Here is a 19386-nt window from a genome sequence, read left to right as displayed (position 1 = left end):
CAAGGCCGTCCGTACAGGACGCTCCTGATGAGCGCCCTTGCCCCCTCCCGATCCTTTTTTTTTTTTATTTATTTATGTTTTTCTGACGTCCTTTGGACCAATCACAGCGCTTTTAGCTCTGCTAATGCGCTGGGATTGGCTCAAAGTTTGTTTATTTTTTCTCTTAATGATTTTTCCTGGCACAGAGCTGTCCTAACGAGTGGTCCAGACCTCTCGTTAGTTTTCCTGCCTTTTTCCTGCGTAAAGGCAATCGGAAAAGGTTAGTGCATGTCGTTTCAATGGGGTTTTCACACTAATTGCTCATCTCCATTCCGTTTTCGTTAGCTGCTGGCTTCCTCGGTAAAAGCCCTTTGATGCATGCCACGGATCAAATTTTCCTCGTTGGAGAGTCATTAAAGGCTCATTTAGCTTTAGTGCATCTGCCTCTATCTCTCTAACAGCCTGTCTCCCCTGCCCTAAACTCTCCCCCTCAATCATCCTTGCTCCACTCTCTCCCCATCCAGCCCTTATGCATGATTCACTCTTCCCTCAGCTCAACTCCCCCAACTGTCTCTCTGTCTCCCAATGCTTCTCCTGTATATACTTTCTTCCGCCAATACATCCTCTCCCCCAGCCCAGTCAGTTTCAAGCCCCACCTGCCTCTTCCACCGGTCCATTTTCATCCTCCAGTTCGCACATGTAACCCCTCCAGATCAGCTCTCTTCTCAGTCTGCTAAATCTCTCCCACCTTCTCCAGGGGTCTTGCCGTCAATGCTGTCTCCTGATACAGCTCTTCTCTTTCATTCAGCACAGTGCGGCTCTCACTGGCCGATGATCAGAAGCAAACGCAGACGCTAGAGGCTGTTAGCGCCGTACTAGTGCCTGTGTTTGCTACCGCCCTCCGAGTGTGTGAAAGGACGTGCTCGTGGGCTCTGAACACAACTAACATGCAAATGCATGCAAAACAGGGCTCTTAGCGCAAGTAGCATGTAGTGAGTTTGAGCCGTATGGCGTCTGAACTCCTGTACTGCAGTGGTGTACCTAGCTTGCTTCCTTGCCACCCAGGGTGGGTCGCTGCTGCACCCTCCCCCCCCCCCAAGCGCATCACCCCCACCACCCCTTCCTCCTAGCAAGGGGGTGCACGGAACAGTCGCGTGGCTGTTGGCTCTGCCGATCCCCTATCCTAGAACAGGAAGTAACGTTAGAGGGGGCAGGGGTCTGGTAGAGCTGACAGCTGCTCGACTGCTCTGTGCACCCTTGTGCTGCCTGCGTCCGCTCTTGGTGACGCTACTGCTGTACTGTTCTCACAGTCTCACAAGAAGACTAGAAAAGTTGAGCATTGTGCTGGTCAAACTCACTGAGAGTCAGGCAGTGCCAGAAGCAGTCAGAACAGCTGTTCCAGGGAAGAGAGTCAGAGAGCTATATGTAGAGTGGATGGGAGCCATCAGTGCCCCCTGGGCCTTGCGGTGAAGAGCACTGCTATAATGCTTAGGGTCCGGGATCTCATTCTGAGCTAAAGAATGGCCTGACAGAGGCCTGAAGCAATGGTTCTCTCAACCCTTTCCTAGTGATTCTTTCCTCCTGGTCTCCTCTGGAAACAGGATGCTGGGCTTGATGGACCTTTAGTCTTCCCAGGATGGCAATACTTATGTACTTATGTACTTTCCATTTCCCCCTGACAAACCAGATCTGGTTTTGAACCTATCTATAGTGGATATACTCAAACAGATATGCAGGGTTCGGTCTAAGACCCAGGCCAAAGTACATAAGTATTGCTACACTGGGACAGACCAAAGGTCCATCAAGCCCAGCATCCTGTTTCCAACAGTGGCCAATCCAGGTCACAAATACCTGGCAAGATCCCCAAAAAAGCTCAATACATTTTATGATGCTTATCCAGAAATAAGCAGTGGATTTTCCCAAGTCAATTTAATAATGGTCTATGGACTTTTCCTTTAGGAAGCCGTCAGACCCTTTTTAAACCCCGCTAAGCTAACCGCCTTTACCAGTTCTCTGGCAACAAATTCCAGATTTTAATTACACGTTGAGTGAAGAAATATTTCTCTGATTTGTATTAAATTTACTACTTTGTAGCTTCATCACGTGCCCCCTAGTCCTAGTATTTTTGGAAAGAGTAAACAAACGATTCACGACCTGTTCCACTCCACTCATTATTTTATAGATCTCTCTCATATCTCCCTCAACCATCTTTTCTCCAACCTGAAGAGCCCTAGATGCTTCAGCCTTTCCTCATAGGGAAGTCTTCCCACCCTTTATCATTTTGTTGCCCTTCTCTGTACCTTTTCTAATTCCACTGTATCTTTTTGAAATGCGGTGACCAGAACTGAACACAATACTCGAGGTACGGTCGCACCATGCACCATACAAAGGCATTATAACATCCTCACTTTTGTTTTCCATTCCTTTCCTAATAATACCTAACATTCTATTTGCTTCTTAGCCGCCGCAGCAACTGAGCAGAAGGTTTCAACGTACCATCAAGAATGATGCCGAGATCCCTTTTCTTGGGAAACGTACTGTACGCATATTGATTATTATGGATGTTCTTTGGAAAACAGATTGGCTGAGAGGGTCCCCAAGGACTAGGCCAAGAGCTTCTGTGTTTGAGATTTGTGTACAAATGGGGGGGGGGGAAGGGGCTTGTGCACATGGGATAAATAAACTCTCTCTGCATTGACTAATGAATGTGTGAACATTTCTCTTTCACACCATTTCATTATTCATACATTTCCTCCACTTAAACTAACACCTTTTCATTAAAACACTTAAGGCTGTGAACAATCATTAACAAAAAAAGACTGGATAAAATAGAATTACTTAGCAAAAGGTGTTGGGGACTGATGTTGCTCTCAGTATGTGATAAGCATCTGTGAGATACTCTTCTCCAGGCAGACAGTTGTTGTCAGCTGTCACATCCTCTCTGTCTGGTTCTCTTGCCAGGTTTCGGTTGACGATTTTGATCTTGCCAGTAGAGGGCTTTTCCAAGCCTTGACAATCCGTGAGAAATACATGCATCAGTCTCATCAGAGGTTTCCAAGGACCACTGCACAGTTCATACGAGCCATCGAGGGCAAGATGGAGAGAACAAGATGAAGTGTACCCAGGTAAGGGCTTTCTTAGCATTGAAATGCCCCGTGTTCACTGCATTCCCTTTTCCTATGTCCAGTGTTTTTTTCTAGCAAACTCAAATGCCAGGCCACCCTTCAGGGCATAGACGGTCGGTAGCCCAACTGTTTGGGGAGGCTAAAGGGGGCGGAGCTTACCTCCATACGCTCCGTGGCAGCGACGTCAATGAAAAAAAGACTACAGGCTCGCCGCCAGCTTCTCCCTTCTCTCTGCCACAGTGTCCCGTGATGCATTTCCTGTTTCCGCGAGAGCAGAGAGAAGGGAGAAGCTGGCGGCGAGCCTGTAGTCTTTTTCTTCATTGACGTCGCTGCCACGGAAATAAAAGATGAAAATACGCCGGGCGGGAGGGTGGGCTGCACCACAAGTGGAAGTCGACGATTGGGCTGGGGAGGCTTAGCCTCCCCAAGCCTCTTATACGGGGCGCCTATGCTTCAGGGGTGAGGTGATCACTGAGGGACATGTCTTGTTCTGAACTCTGTTGTGTGTGGCCGTCCGATTTTGATCCCCCAGCTTCCTCCTCCTCATCTCCACTGGATGAATCCGTGGACAAGGCAAATCCCGCTTTCTTCTGTCGGTTTCTCTCCTGTGTGTCTATTTTTGGTCGCTGCCAATTATACACATACCCTCTGTATAATCTTTTTGGTCTCGTTGTAACTTCTTACATTTCAAATATTTCATATCTTTAGTGTATTTCTCCAGGTTTTTTTTAATCAAAATCTTCTTTAGCTGCTTCACATTCCCTTAATGTTTGTAAATGAGCTAATCTTTCCTCCAACATTGGCTTTTCCTCTGCTAATTTAGATTATACTTTTTGAATCAGTAGTAACATTAAGTCCAAAGAACATTGATTTAGTATACCATTCCATTTACAGAATGTAGTCCTATACTACTAATAAAAACTCACCCTCAACGTTCTGAGGACACTGATGTCAGTGAAGCCAAGCCCTGACTTCCTTCAAAAAGGTTCGAAGGTTCGTGGTGGTGAAGCCACCAAAATCGCTCCGGGCCCTGCCCTCGAGGGCGGAGCAATGGCAGAACAACGAAGGGGTTGGCAGGGAGGGAGGCAGGGAGGCGGGGGGGGGGGAGTGGGAAATTGCTCCAAGCCTCATCCTGCGTCAAACGTCATGACGTTGGGGGCGGAGCAACGGCAGAACAACGAAGGGGTTGGCCAGGGAGGGAGGGGGGGTGGCGATGAAAACCTTGCTAGCGCCCGTTTCATTTGCTCTGAAACGGGCCTCTTTTACTAGTGTTTAAATAATGAAGCTCTGGTCATCCTCATGCAAAACTGACAGCCTTGAGACGATGTCAAATGCATCTTGATTTTCTGTGATGGCAGCCATCTTGGTAACCTTTGAAGCCTTTAGGGACAAGCCTGTGACATCATCGACTCTCATGGTTCTTCCTCCACCCCCATCCCGCTCTCTGTTGGAGTTCCTCAGGGATCTGTCCTTGGACCCCTTCTTTTTTCAATCTACACCTCTTCCCTGGGCTCCCTAATCTCCTCTCATGGTTTCCAATATCATCTTTATGCTGATGACACCCAGCTTTATCTCTCCACACCAGACATCACTGCGGAAACCAAGGCCAAAGTATCGGCCTGCTTATCTGACATTGCTGCCTGGATGTCCAACCGCCACTTGAAACTGAACATGGCCAAGACCGAGCTTATTGTCTTCCCTCCCAAACCCACTTCTCCTCTCCCTCCACTCTCTATCTCAGTTGATAACACCCTCATCGTCCCCGTCTCATCTGCCCGCAACCTCGGAGTCATCTTCGACTCCTCCCTCTCCTTCTCTGCGCATATCCAGCAGATAGCCAAGACCTGTCGCTTCTTCCTCTATAACATTAGCAAAATTCGCCCTTTCCTCTCTGAGCACACCACCCGAACTCTCATCCACTCTCTCATTACTTCTCGCCTTGACTACTGCAACCTCCTCATTGGCCTCCCACTTTGCCATCTATCCCCCCTTCAGTCCGTTCAGAACTCTGCCGCACGCCTTATCTTCCGCCTGGACCGATATACTCATATCACCCCTCTCCTCAAGTCACTTCACTGGCTTCCGATCAGGTACCGCATACAGTTCAAGCTTCTCCTATTAATCTACAAATGCACTCGATCTGCAGCCCCTCCTTACCTCTCTACCCTCATCTCCCCTTACGTTCCTACCCGTAACCTCCGCTCTCAAGAAAATCCCTCCTTTCAGTACCCTTCTCCACCCCGCCATCTCCAGGCTCCGCCCTTTCTGCCTCGCCTCACCCCATGCCTGGAATAAACTCCCTGAGCTCATACGCCAGGCCCCCTCCCTGCCCATCTTCAAAGCCTTGCTCAAAGCCCACCTCTTCAATGTCGGCTTCGGCACCTAACCACCATACCTCTATTCAGGAAATCTAGCCTGCTCCAACTTGACATTTCGCCCATTAGATTGTAAGCTCTTTTGAGCAGGGATTGTCCTTTTTGTTAAACTGTACAGCGCTGCGTAACCCTAGTAGCGCTCTAGAAATGTTAAGTAGTAGTAGTATGTGGCCAACCTGCATAATTTTTTTGGAATTCTGAACCAGTCCAGCTTGATCTTTTCACACCTTTTTAAATTATTTATACATTTCATTTATAATTTAGTTTGGCTCATTGATGACCAGCAGAATTAGCCGTCAGACAAAATAACCTGATTGAACTATTCAAGCGCCAAGCAGAGCACAACAGGGGACTGCATGGAAAAGATGATCTGCCCGATATTTATTTAGATTTTGCTCACCCCTTTTTCAGTAGTAGGTCAGGGTGAGTTATATTCAGGTACTATAGATATGTCTCTATCCCCAGAGGGCTCACAATCTAAGTTTGTACCTGAGACAATGGAGGGTTAAGTGACTTGCCCAAGACCACAAGGAGCAGCAGTGGGATTTGAACCGGCCACCTCTGGATTGCAAGACCGGTGCTGTACACACTAGGCCACTCCTCCATTCCATCACACCTGTTCTTAGTTCGTCATTCTGAAAGTCAGACAGACCGACGCGCTCTTTAACCGGTCAGAACGGATGCTGATCAGTTAAATAGCGCTTAACCGGCTATCCTCCCGCTGAATATCCTCGGTTAGGGGCTGGCAGATAACCAGTTATATCAAGCAATATAACCGGCTATCTGCCGATTTTTAAACCAGAAAAAACCTGGATATTCAATGCCAGCCACTGAAAACGGCCGCGGCAGGCAGCCCGGCTATTTCCCGTAGTCTGAATATCGGGGCTGATTTATTTCTTTGTGACATTTATATTGCACATTATCCCAAGCAAGTTTGAGTTCATTGTGGCTTACAATAAACAGTATAGGATACATAACTGTGAGGGTTTGTTTGAATAGGAACGATTTGAGGATTTTGCGGAATCTAGTACATTCCTGAATGTCTGAATGTTTCTTATTTTGGTTGGTAAGAGGTTCCACCATTTGGTTTCTAGGTAAGTGAAGTCTGCAGGGGACAGTTTTGTAGATCACTTTTTTGCAATTTGGGAGGTGTAGTCTGAGATAGTTTCTGGCCTCATATTTAGTGTTTTTTTTTTTTAGGTAAGTTTATTAACGGTACCATATAGTCTGATGTGTCTTGTTTCATGTTCTTTTAGTATGCCACAAAAGCTTGCTGTGTCTTTCCATTTGCATATTAATTTGCTGCTTTGCATGCACTTGCATGCTCCACATCTCATTAATTTAATGCGAGTTGAGGTTATTTTTTGGTTTTTTTTTGCATTGAGCTGCATTGTTGGCAAATAGCACACATAATTAATGTGCATTATTGCCATAACACAGTTTAATAAATACAGACTTTAATATGTTCTGGACCTGTCCTCGGGTGCGATGTTTCTGGTTGGTAGTCTTCAAGTTTATTCAAGAGCTTTGGCATTGCCTACTGTCGCACAACCCATTTTTACTCTTTGCAGATTACTCTTCAGGCCGAACTTTTCCACCTGGGTTTAAGGCCTTCCTACAACGAGTTATTCTGTTTGCTCTTAAATCGAATTTTTTTCCTGGCCCTCATTTTTCATTTTGGAGAGCTTCTATGATAGCACACATGCGAGTGGAGTGAATGGCATTTTGTGATTTGTCTCATGAGGCTGGTCAACATTTCCAAACAATATGGGAGCCTTTTTGGGGTACTCTGACACCATAAGCAAGAAGTTACTTGCTTTATATTTAGCATACTACTACACTTTCATTCCTGAAATGCAACGAAGGCTGCTACATTGGAGAAACAAGTCAGATGCTAAAGAAGAGATTTAATTTACATAGACACCATATGAAAAATGCTACTACCAATAAAGATGTCATGCCTGTGGGGCAGCACTTTACAAAACCAGAACACTGTACCAGTGATTTCATGGTAAGAATCCTTAAAGGGAACTTGAAAACAATACAGGAACATAAGACCTTTGAAATCAGAATGATTAAATATTTTGACACCCACCAGACAGGACTTAACAAAGATCTGGGTTTTCTAGCCCATTATAAACCATAAAATTGTACTGTTTTGTCACCCTCCTGTCTCCATGCAGACCTCCCTGTCCCTCTTCCTGTCTCTCACCTATCCACCCCCATCCTGTTAGACTGTCACTGGAATGCTTTGATGTTTCACTTATATACTGTCATCTACCAACATTTGCTTATTTCCGACCTGACGAAGGGCAACCTTTGAAAGCTAATCAAGAAATGTATTATGTCCAATAAAAAGGTATCATCTTATTTTCTTTTCCATGTTTTATTTTGTTTTATTTCTATTGATTGCCTTTAAAAGTGGACTAACACGGCTACCACACCTCTCTATTCCTGAAACTGGAACCTTATCAGAAACAGGTGACGGCATTCAGATTTCTTGTTTAAAGGGCGGAGAGTGGGCGGAGGGGTGGGCGGGAGGAATCTCTGCAATTTAGACACAGTTGATTTTGTATTCTTGTGTTCTGTGACGTTGGTTTCAATAAAAATGTTTGAAACATACAGGCTTTACATTGTAAAAGCTTCAGGGACTGATGCTGTCTCCTGAAATCTGTCTATGTAACACATGGGAAAAGTACTGCTGCTAACGCCTACAAGCATGTGCATTGACCACATGAACTGATGCCTGGGCTGCACAAGCCTGAATCGATGAGGTCATGGCTTGGTTACTTGTCCTGCAGCTGTGCTGTTTCATCCCATGTGACTGAACCAAACCACCAGCACTGAAGAGGAGAGCCAACTGGAACAATTCTCAGCTAGCATGCTAAAAAAAAAATTAAAAGCAGTCGGACTTACCAGCTGCAGTCTTCTGTCAATGTCAAGGAGATTTAGCGACACGCCTCACTGAGCTGGGGTTTTCTAATCTTAGCGGTGAGATGTTCCTGCTTGATGTGTCAATTTGAGAGTAATTTTAGAAAATATTTCTGCAGGTAAAGCAGGAGTGGAGGAGTAGCCTAGTGGTTAGTGCAGCGGACTTTGATCCTGGGGACCTGGGTTCAATTCCCATTGCAGCTCTTTGGGACTGTGGGCAAGTCACTTAACCCTCCATTGCCCCTGGTACAAAATAACTGAATATATGTAAAATGCTTTGAATGTACCACCTCTGAAAGGTGGTATATCAAGTCCCATTTCCCTTTCCCTATTTCAGATTCTAAATGGAATGTTGCTGTTGCAACTATTTGAGATCCTGGAATGTTGCTACTATTGGAGATTCTAGATGGAATGTTACTGCTATTGAGATTCTGTTGCTACTATTTGAGATTCTACATGGAATGTTGCTATTCCACTAGCAACATTCCATGTAGAAGGGAGATCAGCAACGCGGCCGCGCAGGCTTCTGTTTCTGTGAGTCTGACGTCCTGCACGTCAGACTCAAAGAAACAGAAGCCTGCGCGGCCACATTGGTGATCTGCAAGCAGAAGCGAAGCCAGGTTGACGGCGCGGGGGGCGGAGAGCGGACTTCCGCCGGCGCTGGTGCACATTTTCAATGCAACACATTGAGAAAAAAATAGGCGCCAGAGCTGGCAGAACTCCGTTTGGGGGAGCGGCTGCTCCCCTGGCACCCGCCCTGGCTACACCACTGTCTGCAAGGGCAGGCTTCTATATGGAATGTTGCTAGTGGGTAGGTCCATCGGTGCTTTTGAGTGATATGATGTTACAAGTTAATAATTTTCAGATAAAACAGGATGCCTCTTCCAGAATTTCTAGGAATTGAGGTGGATAGTCAATTATCTTTAGGAACTCAGGTTCATAAGGCGGTAAGAGATTCTTTTCTGTTATTATTTATTTATTTATTGCATTTGTATCCCACATTTTTTTTCACCTATTTGCAGGCTTAATGTGGCTTACAGAGTGTGGTTATGACATAGTCTATAGGATATCAGATACAGTTTGTAATGTGCAAAGATTAAATCAGATACAATTGATAATGTGCCAAGTTAAGTAAGGGAAGAGAGAGGGGAGGTGATAGGTGATAGGCTGGGTGATATAGACGGTGGATTTTAATAACTGGATGGGTTGGTAAGGTAGTTAAGAATTAATCAGAAATATTTTGATTTGTCAGGTTGTAGATTGTTGGTTCAGGTTTCGATACTTTCAAAACTGGACTATCGTAACGCTATTTAAATTGGTTGCACAAAGTTGCTGAAGTCTAAATTACAATGAGTACAGAATGCAGTAGCAAGTGTTATTTTTGCTGTAGACAAATATGATTGCATTACTCCTTTGTTGTTCTGTTTGCATTGGTTACTATTGGAGACAAGATTTCAATTTAAGGTATCAGCTTTGACCTATCAAGCATTGTATGGTTCGACTCCTGCTTGTTTAGGTGTTTATCTCATTTTTCAAAATGATTTTATTTCTAGATCTGCGAGAAATCAATTTTTACTAAAATATCCCTCATTTCGCCATGTAAAGGCAAAGAGGATTTTTCAATCTACTTTTACCTATCAGGCTGTGCAGTTTTGGAATCCTCTTCCTTCTTTTCTTTGAAGAATTTATGGTTATCTTCAGTTTAGGAAAGTTCTTAAGACATTTCTTTTTATGAAATTTTACTAATCTGTGGTAATGGTGTATTTTTTGAAAATTATTAAAATATTGTAATTCCTGATGTTTGTTCAGCTTTTGTCTGTTGTTACCTGAAGTGAACATTTGGTATTTTATGGGTTATAAAACTGTAGTAATAATAATAATAATAATAATAATTTGGCATTAACTGTGGTCTGATTAAGTGATCTCTCTAAGATCCCCAAATGTTTCTTTTGATGGCCTTGTTCTAAAGCCAATGCAAATTGGTTTGCGTTTACTCTTTCACAAGGTACAAAGCTTAGGAGACATTCCATGAAGTTACTAAACTGTACAGTCAAAACAAATGTTGACTTCCATGTTGGCTATGTTGAAATGGATGCCCATGGATGACTTTTGCCAATGAAGACAAATCAAGTGGAGAGAAATTAAGATGAAAAAAAAGTCACAGGGCTTCTTCTGGAAGTTTCGATGCCAGTTGACCTCTCATTTCGTCTGTGGTCCCAGATAGGGGAGAGGAGGAGCTGAGGGTTTCTTGCATGTCCTACCTTGTACTTGCAGAAGTAAGTTTCTTATAAGAGACAAGAATATGACTCTACTGAAACTGGAAGACCTTCATATTGTGAGCAGGTCACCCTTCCAGGCTCTGGCCAGGACTGACCCTGCTTATCTTCCTTCACACACAGTCACGTTTGGACTCTACACTTCTCAGTAGTTCACCCAGACTCTGCCTCAAACACAGGGGAGTTCTCTGCCTCCTCATCACCTTCCACAAATGTTCACCAACACCAGGCTTCTTATAAATAAAGGTTTTATTAGTTGCCATTTAACATAATCTTCATGGCTTATTCCTTCTTTAACTTAAACATTTCTTCTTCAATTCAAACCTTTAAAGCAGTTCCCCAAACTTTCACAGTTCAAACAGCCAAACGAAAGTATTTACTTTTCTTTCTCAGAGAGTAGTGCAGCTGACCCCTTTGCAGCAGAGAGCTTCAAAAGTCCACAGAGTTCAGCCAGTACCTTCAAGGGGATATTCTTCCTCCAGCTGCCAAGTCTCCAGCTCCTCTCTTCTCTTTCCCCACTCAGGCAGGTATAAGGTGGTTAATTAGCTCCTCCACCCCTATAGGCTCTTCCCCCTAATTCCGGCAGGACCCAGCCCATAACAACTTACACCGGTTTCCAGCCCAGGACTCTCCTTGGTCCTAGCAATCTCCACCTGGACATTCCCCTACTGGCTCCCTCTAGTGGCTCATCCTGGACATTTCCCCCCATTTCTATGAGAACAGCGCCATCTAGTGGCCAGACTTTAGCGCTTAACCATGGATATTCAGCGGGAGATAACTGGTTATCTCTTGCTGAATATCTGCGGTTAGCAGTTATCTGCTAACCGGTTATATTACATGACATAGCTGATTAGGTGCAGATATTCAGCGCCAAACCGGCTATGTTTAGCGGTTAAAATAGGCTGCATAAATAGCAGTCCTATCTTTGACAGTTTAGCCAGTTAAGTTGCTGCGGTCATAAATGAAACTGGACATTCAATGCTGGTCACTAGAAAGGCTCAGCATTGATTATCCAGGTTTAACACCAGCAGCAAAAGCACTGCCAGTCGCTGGGTGAATATCGTGGGGCTAGTGGCTAAATTGTCTAGGTCCAGAACTGATGATCCTTGTGCATTTTGGTATCTAGAGTTTTGATGTCAAATGGAAGAAATCAGGACTACAAATCTCACAATGCACTGGGATCAAGAACGCAAAACTGGCCAAAACTCCACCTCTAGAACCTGAGTAATCCAGCAGTTCTGTAGCCCTTCTTTTTCAAACATGGGATCTTATCTCTTGTTGCTCTCCTCTCCTCCCCTTCCTTTGGACAGATTTTACACCACCTCCGGCCAAGGGAGATGACCCTTTCAGAGCAGACAATCTCCCTGAGAGCCTTGGCTACGTCTGTCAGATGAAAGACGGTGTGATTCATGTCTATGCCAGCCAGCAGGATGCAGAAAAGAACAAACCCAAAGATCTGATGTACCCAGACCTCAACTCCTTTGTGGACGACATGAATTTTTTAATTGCTCTCATTGCCCAAGGGCCCGTGTAAGTATTAAACATGGCATGAAACAGCAGATTGTGGCTAGGAAGTCAGGGCTGTGTCTTCACACTTGGTCTCTTTGCTTTGTAAATAGCACCTCATGGCTGGTGCCAAATTATTAAAATCAGGGACAAATGGTCAAAAGCAGGAACCCTTCAGGTTTTCACTTTTTATCAGCAGTGTTGATAATTGTCAGTATGTATTTATAGCCATAGTTAAAAGAAGACAGAGTTGACAAAATCCACCGAGAGCTTGCCACTGAGTGTCCATCTATGAAACTATGGTTTTGTTTCTTTGAAAATGAATGCGGGCAGATTGGTGTAAGGTATAAGTGTCTTGTCCTCAGAGCCATTCTTTGACCTGTTTTTGGGTGAGAGTTTTATCATGTTTTCTAGAGGTATTGAACAGAGTTGTGATGCCTCCTAAACTCCTGACACCTCCGGATCAAAGTAAATTCTGCTTAGGATTTTTGTGTACATGACTTCATAGGGCGGTGCACGTTTCAACAGTAGCGCTGTAGTGTGGGGGAGCCATATAAAGGGAGTGGGGAAGAGGCTTATGATTAGCCATGCATTGTCTGTCTATGTACAGTGGAATAATGCTCCTTGGGAGGATTGAAAGCCTGACAGGTCAGGACCCCACCCAATGGTTTCTTGTGTAAGTTCATCTTAAAACGGCTTTGCATCTGGTGCCTGCTGTAGGGGATTTGATGTCATTCCCGTCGTGTGACCCCCATCCAAGATGGCGGCTAGTAGTGAAAACAGTAAGTAATGTAGTGTACCCAGTAGAAGCTGCCATTTGGAAAAGGGGTGTGGTTAAATCACTTCCCATGACATCACAAAAAGGGTTGGGGGCAGGGTTATGCAAAAAGAGGGATTGGGGCTATGCAAATAAGGTGGGCAAGGGTCATGGTTATGCAAAAGGGACGGGGCTTGGAGGTGGCTATAATATCATATCCAATGACATAATCAAAGGAGAGGAGTGTGGGCGTGGATTGGGTGGAGCATGATGTGACTTGGGCATGTCCTCACTTCTGATTGGCTCAGAACCCAGAAGTGGGCATGTCACCTGTCAAAATCAAGTTTGACAAATGTCAGTGAGATATACTACTGGCCTGGCTTCGGCAGTCCAATTAATGATACATGCATTCCTGATTTGCTTAGGATTACACATATTTTAAAAGATTTCTCTGTCAGCTTTTGCACCTTCTGTGCTGCATGCATAAGTCTCATTTCAGCCAGGGCTTTATGGGTGTGATTGAGGGAAGAGTTATACTTAACTCTGTGTTTTCAAATGACACAAAAATGGTGCACATGGGACTTTTGGAGCTGGGTTTCCTTAATTAAGTACTGTTAAACATGTAGTTTTGTGAAATCTGAAACTTACACATGTAAGCACGGATACTTAGAAGTGTAGGTTGTGAAAAGCGGCAGCTACCCACCTAAGGGCTAGCTCTTGGATATACAAACTGCTAAGTGATGCTTTTCCTTTTCTGAATGTGTTTTTCTGTAACATGACTGTTCCCACTGTGTATGTTGGTAAACACACATATACAAAGCAACATGAACAGCAAAGGTGATCCAAGGAAAGAAGAACAGACAGCAGTTCACGAAAACAAACTTTATAGAAGAGGGACTCGACCTGGCCAAGTTTCGGCTTTTCCTTCATCAAGGGTCACCAGATTCTTCGAAACAAAATCTAAAAGATTCACTTCAGCAGAAAAACGTCATCAGTCAAGTATAAAAGTGTTTCCTCTCATTGCGTCATCCAACTTGGCCAAGCTGGGTCTTGGTTGCTCTTCAATAAGGTTTCTTTTTGGTGAACTCCCATCTGTTCTATATTCCTTGGATCACCTTTGCTGTTCATGTTGCTTTGGGTGCATCTGCAGAGGTTTTTATCCTGTTATTGGACTGGCAAACACACATATACTCCTGCATGTGTGTGTATATATTTTATAAAAGGCTCTGTTTTCAGTGGGCCTTTTGTAAAATAGACTGTAAATTGTGAACGTCTGACTTGGAGGTTCCATTTGCAACCTAGATACCCTATAGAAAACGGGCCTTTTTGTTAGTAACCTATGGTCATCTTCTTGAATAGAAAGAGAATGCATAATGGATGGCCATCATACAACCGTTTTACATTCTGTACATGGATTAGGACTAATAAGATGTGAGGAGGGATGGAGAAAGATGATGAACATACTGTATATAAATACAATATTTTTTTCCCTTAGTAAAACATATTCCCACCGTCGTCTGAAGTTTATTTCCTCCAAGTACCAGGTCCATGAGATGCTCAATGAAATGGAGGAGATGAAGGAATTGAAAAACAACCCACACAGAGATTTTTACAACTGCAGAAAGGTAAAAGGGATTTTTGTTTTAGGTATTAACAAGATGTCAGTAAGAGCCACTTTACTGAAGAAAAGACAGAACCATGGGGAGCAATAATTAGCTTTGTAACGACATTGGGGGGAAATAGTCAGTTGGCGGCAGTCGTGCCTGGAAATTCAGTGCCAGCCTTATCCGGGTACCGGGACTGAACATCTGTGCAGTCAGCGGCCTGCCAGGAGTTACCCGGGTATCACCGATATTCAGTGGCAATACCTGGACCCTGGTTAACTTAAGACAGCCTTGTGTTGCCCTTAGATAACCAGATTGTTATCCAGGTACCACCCCTGAATATTTGGCAGTCAGCAGCCCAGGTAACTCCAGATTTCCACCCGGCTTTCTCCCTGTAGAAGCCAGATAATGCCTAAGGCAGTCTTCCTGGATTTCAGTAGCACTACCTGGCTATGTGCCTATGAAATCCAGTGATCTCCCGGCCAGTGGTAAGGAGCCTCCCCTGCCTAGTTATAATTAATTTTATTATTCAATCTGTCTAAAAGGAACACAGCCATTTTTTTGATATGTCTATGAAAACACTACCTCAGTATAGTTTTATTGGACTAATGAGTGTTTTACCGGTGAGACCTTGCTTGCAAGTAAGGTGAAAAAAATGACCATAATTACATAGTTACGCTCAGGCAAGAGTGCCAAAGCTGTTCACTACATTTAGGAAGGAAGGAATCTTTTGTCCACCATGCCACAGAATGGGTGATAGATTATCTTTGGGGGAGGGTATATTTTTCTCTGGACTACCAGTGAGAGAGAAAAGGTTGTGTTGTGTGGTTGGACTCAATGGACCTGTGTCATCTTTGAACCCAACAACTTTTGCATTCTTCTCTGTGTTTTCTAGGTGGACACCCATATTCATGCTGCTGCCTGCATGAGTCAGAGGCATCTCTTGCGCTTCATCAAGAAGTCTTATCACTTGGATTCAGAACGTGTGGTCTACAGCATCAAGGGTAAAGAAATGACTTTGAAAGAGCTCTTCGAAATGTTAAAGCTCCACCCTTATGACCTGACTGTGGATTCCCTGGATGTCCATGCTGTAAGCAGTGCTTGTTTCTGATCTCTTATGTCATAATGGGGCCCGTTTTCAAGAGAAAAATGTCCAAAAAGCGACTAATTCTGCATTTCGACGTTTATCTCACAAAAACGTCCAAATCAGTATTTTCGAAACATCTTTTTAGACGTTTTCTCTGAAGTCTGTCAGAAGGACGTCTAAATTAGACGTTTTGAGCTAGACCTGTTTTTATTACAAATAAGGCACAAAAAAGGTGCCCTAAATAACCAGATGACCACTGGAGGGAATCATGGATGACCTCCCCTTACTCCCCAGCGGTCACTAACCCCCTCCCACCCCAAAAAATTGTGATTAAGAACATTACTTGCCAGTCTCTATGCCAGCGTCAAATGTCATACTCAGGTCCATTACAGCAGCATGCAGGTCCCTGGAGTAGTTTAGTAGTAGGTGCAGCGCACGTCAGACAGGTGGACCCAGACTCCTACCTCCCCCTACCTGTTACACTTGTGGAGGAAACTGAGAGCCCTTCAAAACTCACCAGAAACCCACTGTACCCACATATAGGTGCCCCCTTCACCCGAAAGGGCTATGATAGTGGTATACAGTTGGGGGTAGTGGGTTTTGGGTTGGTTTGGGGGGGGGGCTCAGCAGACAAGGTAAGAGAGTGATGGTGAAATGTGTACCTGGGAGAATGTTATGAAGTCCACTGCAGTGCCCCCTAGGGTAGAGGGACCAGTCTACTAAAAATGCTGGCTCCTCCTACATTCCAATGGCTTGATTTGGACGTTTTGCACTTGGACGTTTTTTTTTTTTTTTTTTAAATGCCCCCCCCCCCCCAAAAAAAAACATCCAAAAAACAAATGTCCATAGTATTTTCGAAAACAAAAGATAAACGTTTTTCTTTTTCGAAAATGACCTTCTTCTCTGTTCAGAATGTGGACGTTTTGTATCAGGTGTTCAGCGCTGCGTGCGTCTGGTAGCGCTATACAAATGCTAATAATAATAAAATGTCCAAATTCTGATTTAGACGTCCTATTGAAAATGCCCCTCAATATCTTCTTAAAGCAGATATGTACCCAACATAATCAGACAGTATAACCTCAGACAGTTCTCCTCAGAAGGATAATGTGAATCTGCCGATGTACCCTGTAGCCTGTTCCCAGTTGTTATCACTGGTTTCCTACACTCTAATCCATCTCTCATCCTGTTATGCATCCTGCCTATTTGATGTTAACTGGTCCCTGGCACTGTAATCTAGCCTCAAACCTTACTGTATTATGTATCCGCTCCCAGTTAATGTAACTGGTCTCTTAAAATGTAATCCGTTCCCAACCTTTATAGGTGTGAGCAAAACATAAATCCTAGGTAAAGTGAATGTACCCCAGAAGTGGCTGTTTACAGAAAAATATTCCCCCCCCCCCCCGATATTCAAAAATGGTACTTAGCCGCTATCTGGCGATATTCAGTGGAAGACAGCCGGTTATGTGGCCCAATATAACAAGCTATCTGCCAATTTCAGTGTGAATTTGGCCGTGTGAATACCTGAAATATCTTTGGTCGGTTAAATAAACAGGCCAGCGCCGAATATTGGCTTAGTTGGTATGTTTAAACCAGTCAAAAATAAACTGGATATTCAATACCAGGTCAGTGGAAATGGCCAAGTATTAAATCTCTGGGCTCAGCGCTGACTGTGAGAGGCAGCCCGGCTATCTCCTGTGGCCTGAATATAGGCCCCTCTCAGCGGTATAATCGAAAGAGAAGGACGCCCATCTTCCGACACAAATCGAGAAATAGGCGTCCTTCTCTCAAGGTCGCCCAAATTGGCATAATCGAAAGCTGATTTTGGGCGTTCTCAACTGCTTTCTGTCACAGGGATGACCAAAGTTCACGGGGCATGGTCGGCAGTGTAGTGAAGTCGGGGACTTGGGCGTGATTAAGATGGGTGTCCTCGGCTGATAATGGAAAAAGAAGAGCGTTCCTGACGAGCATTTGGACGACTTTACTTGGTCCAATGTTTTTTTCATGACCAAGCCTACAAAAAGGTGCCCGAACTGACCAGATGACCACCGGAGGGAATCGAGGATCACCTTTCCTACTCCCCCAGTGCTCACCAACCCCCTCCCAACCTCAAAAAATTGTTTTTAACATTTTTTTGCCAACCTCTATGCCAGCCTCAAATGTTCATACCCAGCTCCATGACAGCAGTATGCAGGTCTCTGGAACAGTTTTTAGTGGGTACTGCAGTGTACTTCAAGCAGGCGGACCCAGGCCCATCCCCCCTACCTGTTACACTTGTGCTGGTAAATGTGAGCCCTCCAAAACCTACCTGAAAATCCCACTGTACCCACATCTAGGTGCCCCCTTTACCCTTTAAGGGCTGATGGTAGTGTTTGTACAGTTGTGGGTAGGTGGGTTTTGGGGGGCTCAGCACCCAAGGTAAGGGAGCTATGCACCATTGGGAGCAATTTATGAAGTCCACTGCAGTGCCCCCTAGGGCATGTGAGGGGGACCAGTGCACTGGTCTTGGCATGTGGAGGGGGACCAGTGCACTACAAATGCTGCTCCTCCTCCTATGACCAAAGGGCTTGAATTTGGTTGTTTTTTGAGATGGGTGTTCTCAGTTTCCATTATGGCCGAAAACCAGGGCGACCATCTCTAAGGTCGACCATCTCAACATTTAGGTCGATCATCTCTTAGGACGACCTAAATGCTGAGATTTGGCACCCTGACCATATTATCAGAAACGAAAGATGGACGCCCATCTTGTCTTGATAATACGGGATGCCCCGTCCCTTCACGGGGACATCCTCAGAGATGGACGCCCTTAGAGATGGGCACACCATTCGAAAATGCCCCGTCTCTGTATTCTAAGTAATTTGATCTCACAAAACTTTATAAAAACCTACTTGGACGAAAGATTACAGCTGGCCTGAGTGACTCTTTCATGGTACGCCGCAAAGAAACCTCTCATGTGACTTGTTTTTTTTTAGGGACGTCAAACCTTTCAACGGTTCGACAAATTTAACGCTAAATACAATCCAGTGGGAGCGAGAGTGAGCTGCGAGATCTTTACATGAAGACAGATAATTTTATCGATGGCGAATATTTTGCTACTATTATCAAGGTTAGGGGCTTTTCATTCCTTTTCTACTCTCAGCGACTGTGTGTTTATTTATTTATTAGGATTTATTTATCGCCTTTTTGAAGGAATTCACTCAAGGCGGTGTACAGTAAGAATAGATCAAACATGAGCAATAGGCAATTACAGCAGTAAAAATATTCAAATAACAATACAAAGTATGGCATGGTATACTACTTGCAATGACAACACAATATGTACTAGAACATTATAATTGGTAGTGAGGGGTAAGGCAAAGTTGTAACATATAGATGAGTAAGAAAATAGGAAGAATTAGAAAGTAAGGTGATTGAGTTGAAGAAAGTTGCATATGAGGTCAGAGAGATGGTTAAATATTATCTCAGCTAGGATAGGAGTGGATAAACATGTTCCGCTGCAGTATGTGCAGCCCGTGTCACTCCTTGTGTGTGTGAGTGAGACTAACAAGTTAGTTACTTCTTCCGTTAAAGGCCTGGCTGAAGAGCCAAGCTTTCACCTGCTTCCTGAAGTAGAGATAGTCTTGTGTTAAGCGGAGCCTTTCAGGCAGTGCATTCCAGAGTGTGGGGGTTACTCTGGAGAAGGCTGGCTTGCGGGTATCACATCATGTAATGTTCTTTGGGGAAGGTGTGGTTATGGATATTCCTTGGAA

At 44.4% G+C, this 19386-nt stretch overlaps 1 protein-coding gene across 1 annotated transcript in view; it reads left to right on the top strand.

Annotated features, from left to right (window-relative positions):
• The window catches only part of LOC115482077 (AMP deaminase 1-like), a 50646-nt gene that overhangs the window by 52 nt on the left and 31208 nt on the right, over positions 1-19386 (top strand). The window contains 7 exon segments of the mRNA XM_030221641.1: positions 2941-3074; positions 3076-3104; positions 11997-12216; positions 14445-14574; positions 15449-15643; positions 18610-18669; positions 18672-18743. Coding sequence (XP_030077501.1) covers positions 2941-3074; positions 3076-3104; positions 11997-12216; positions 14445-14574; positions 15449-15643; positions 18610-18669; positions 18672-18743 — 840 coding nt within the window.

Source organism: Microcaecilia unicolor, chromosome 12, assembly GCF_901765095.1.
Source record: "Microcaecilia unicolor chromosome 12, aMicUni1.1, whole genome shotgun sequence".
NCBI lineage: Eukaryota > Metazoa > Chordata > Amphibia > Gymnophiona > Siphonopidae > Microcaecilia > Microcaecilia unicolor.
Note: the sequence above shows the minus strand (reverse complement) of the source record. Positions and strands in the feature narration are given on the sequence as shown.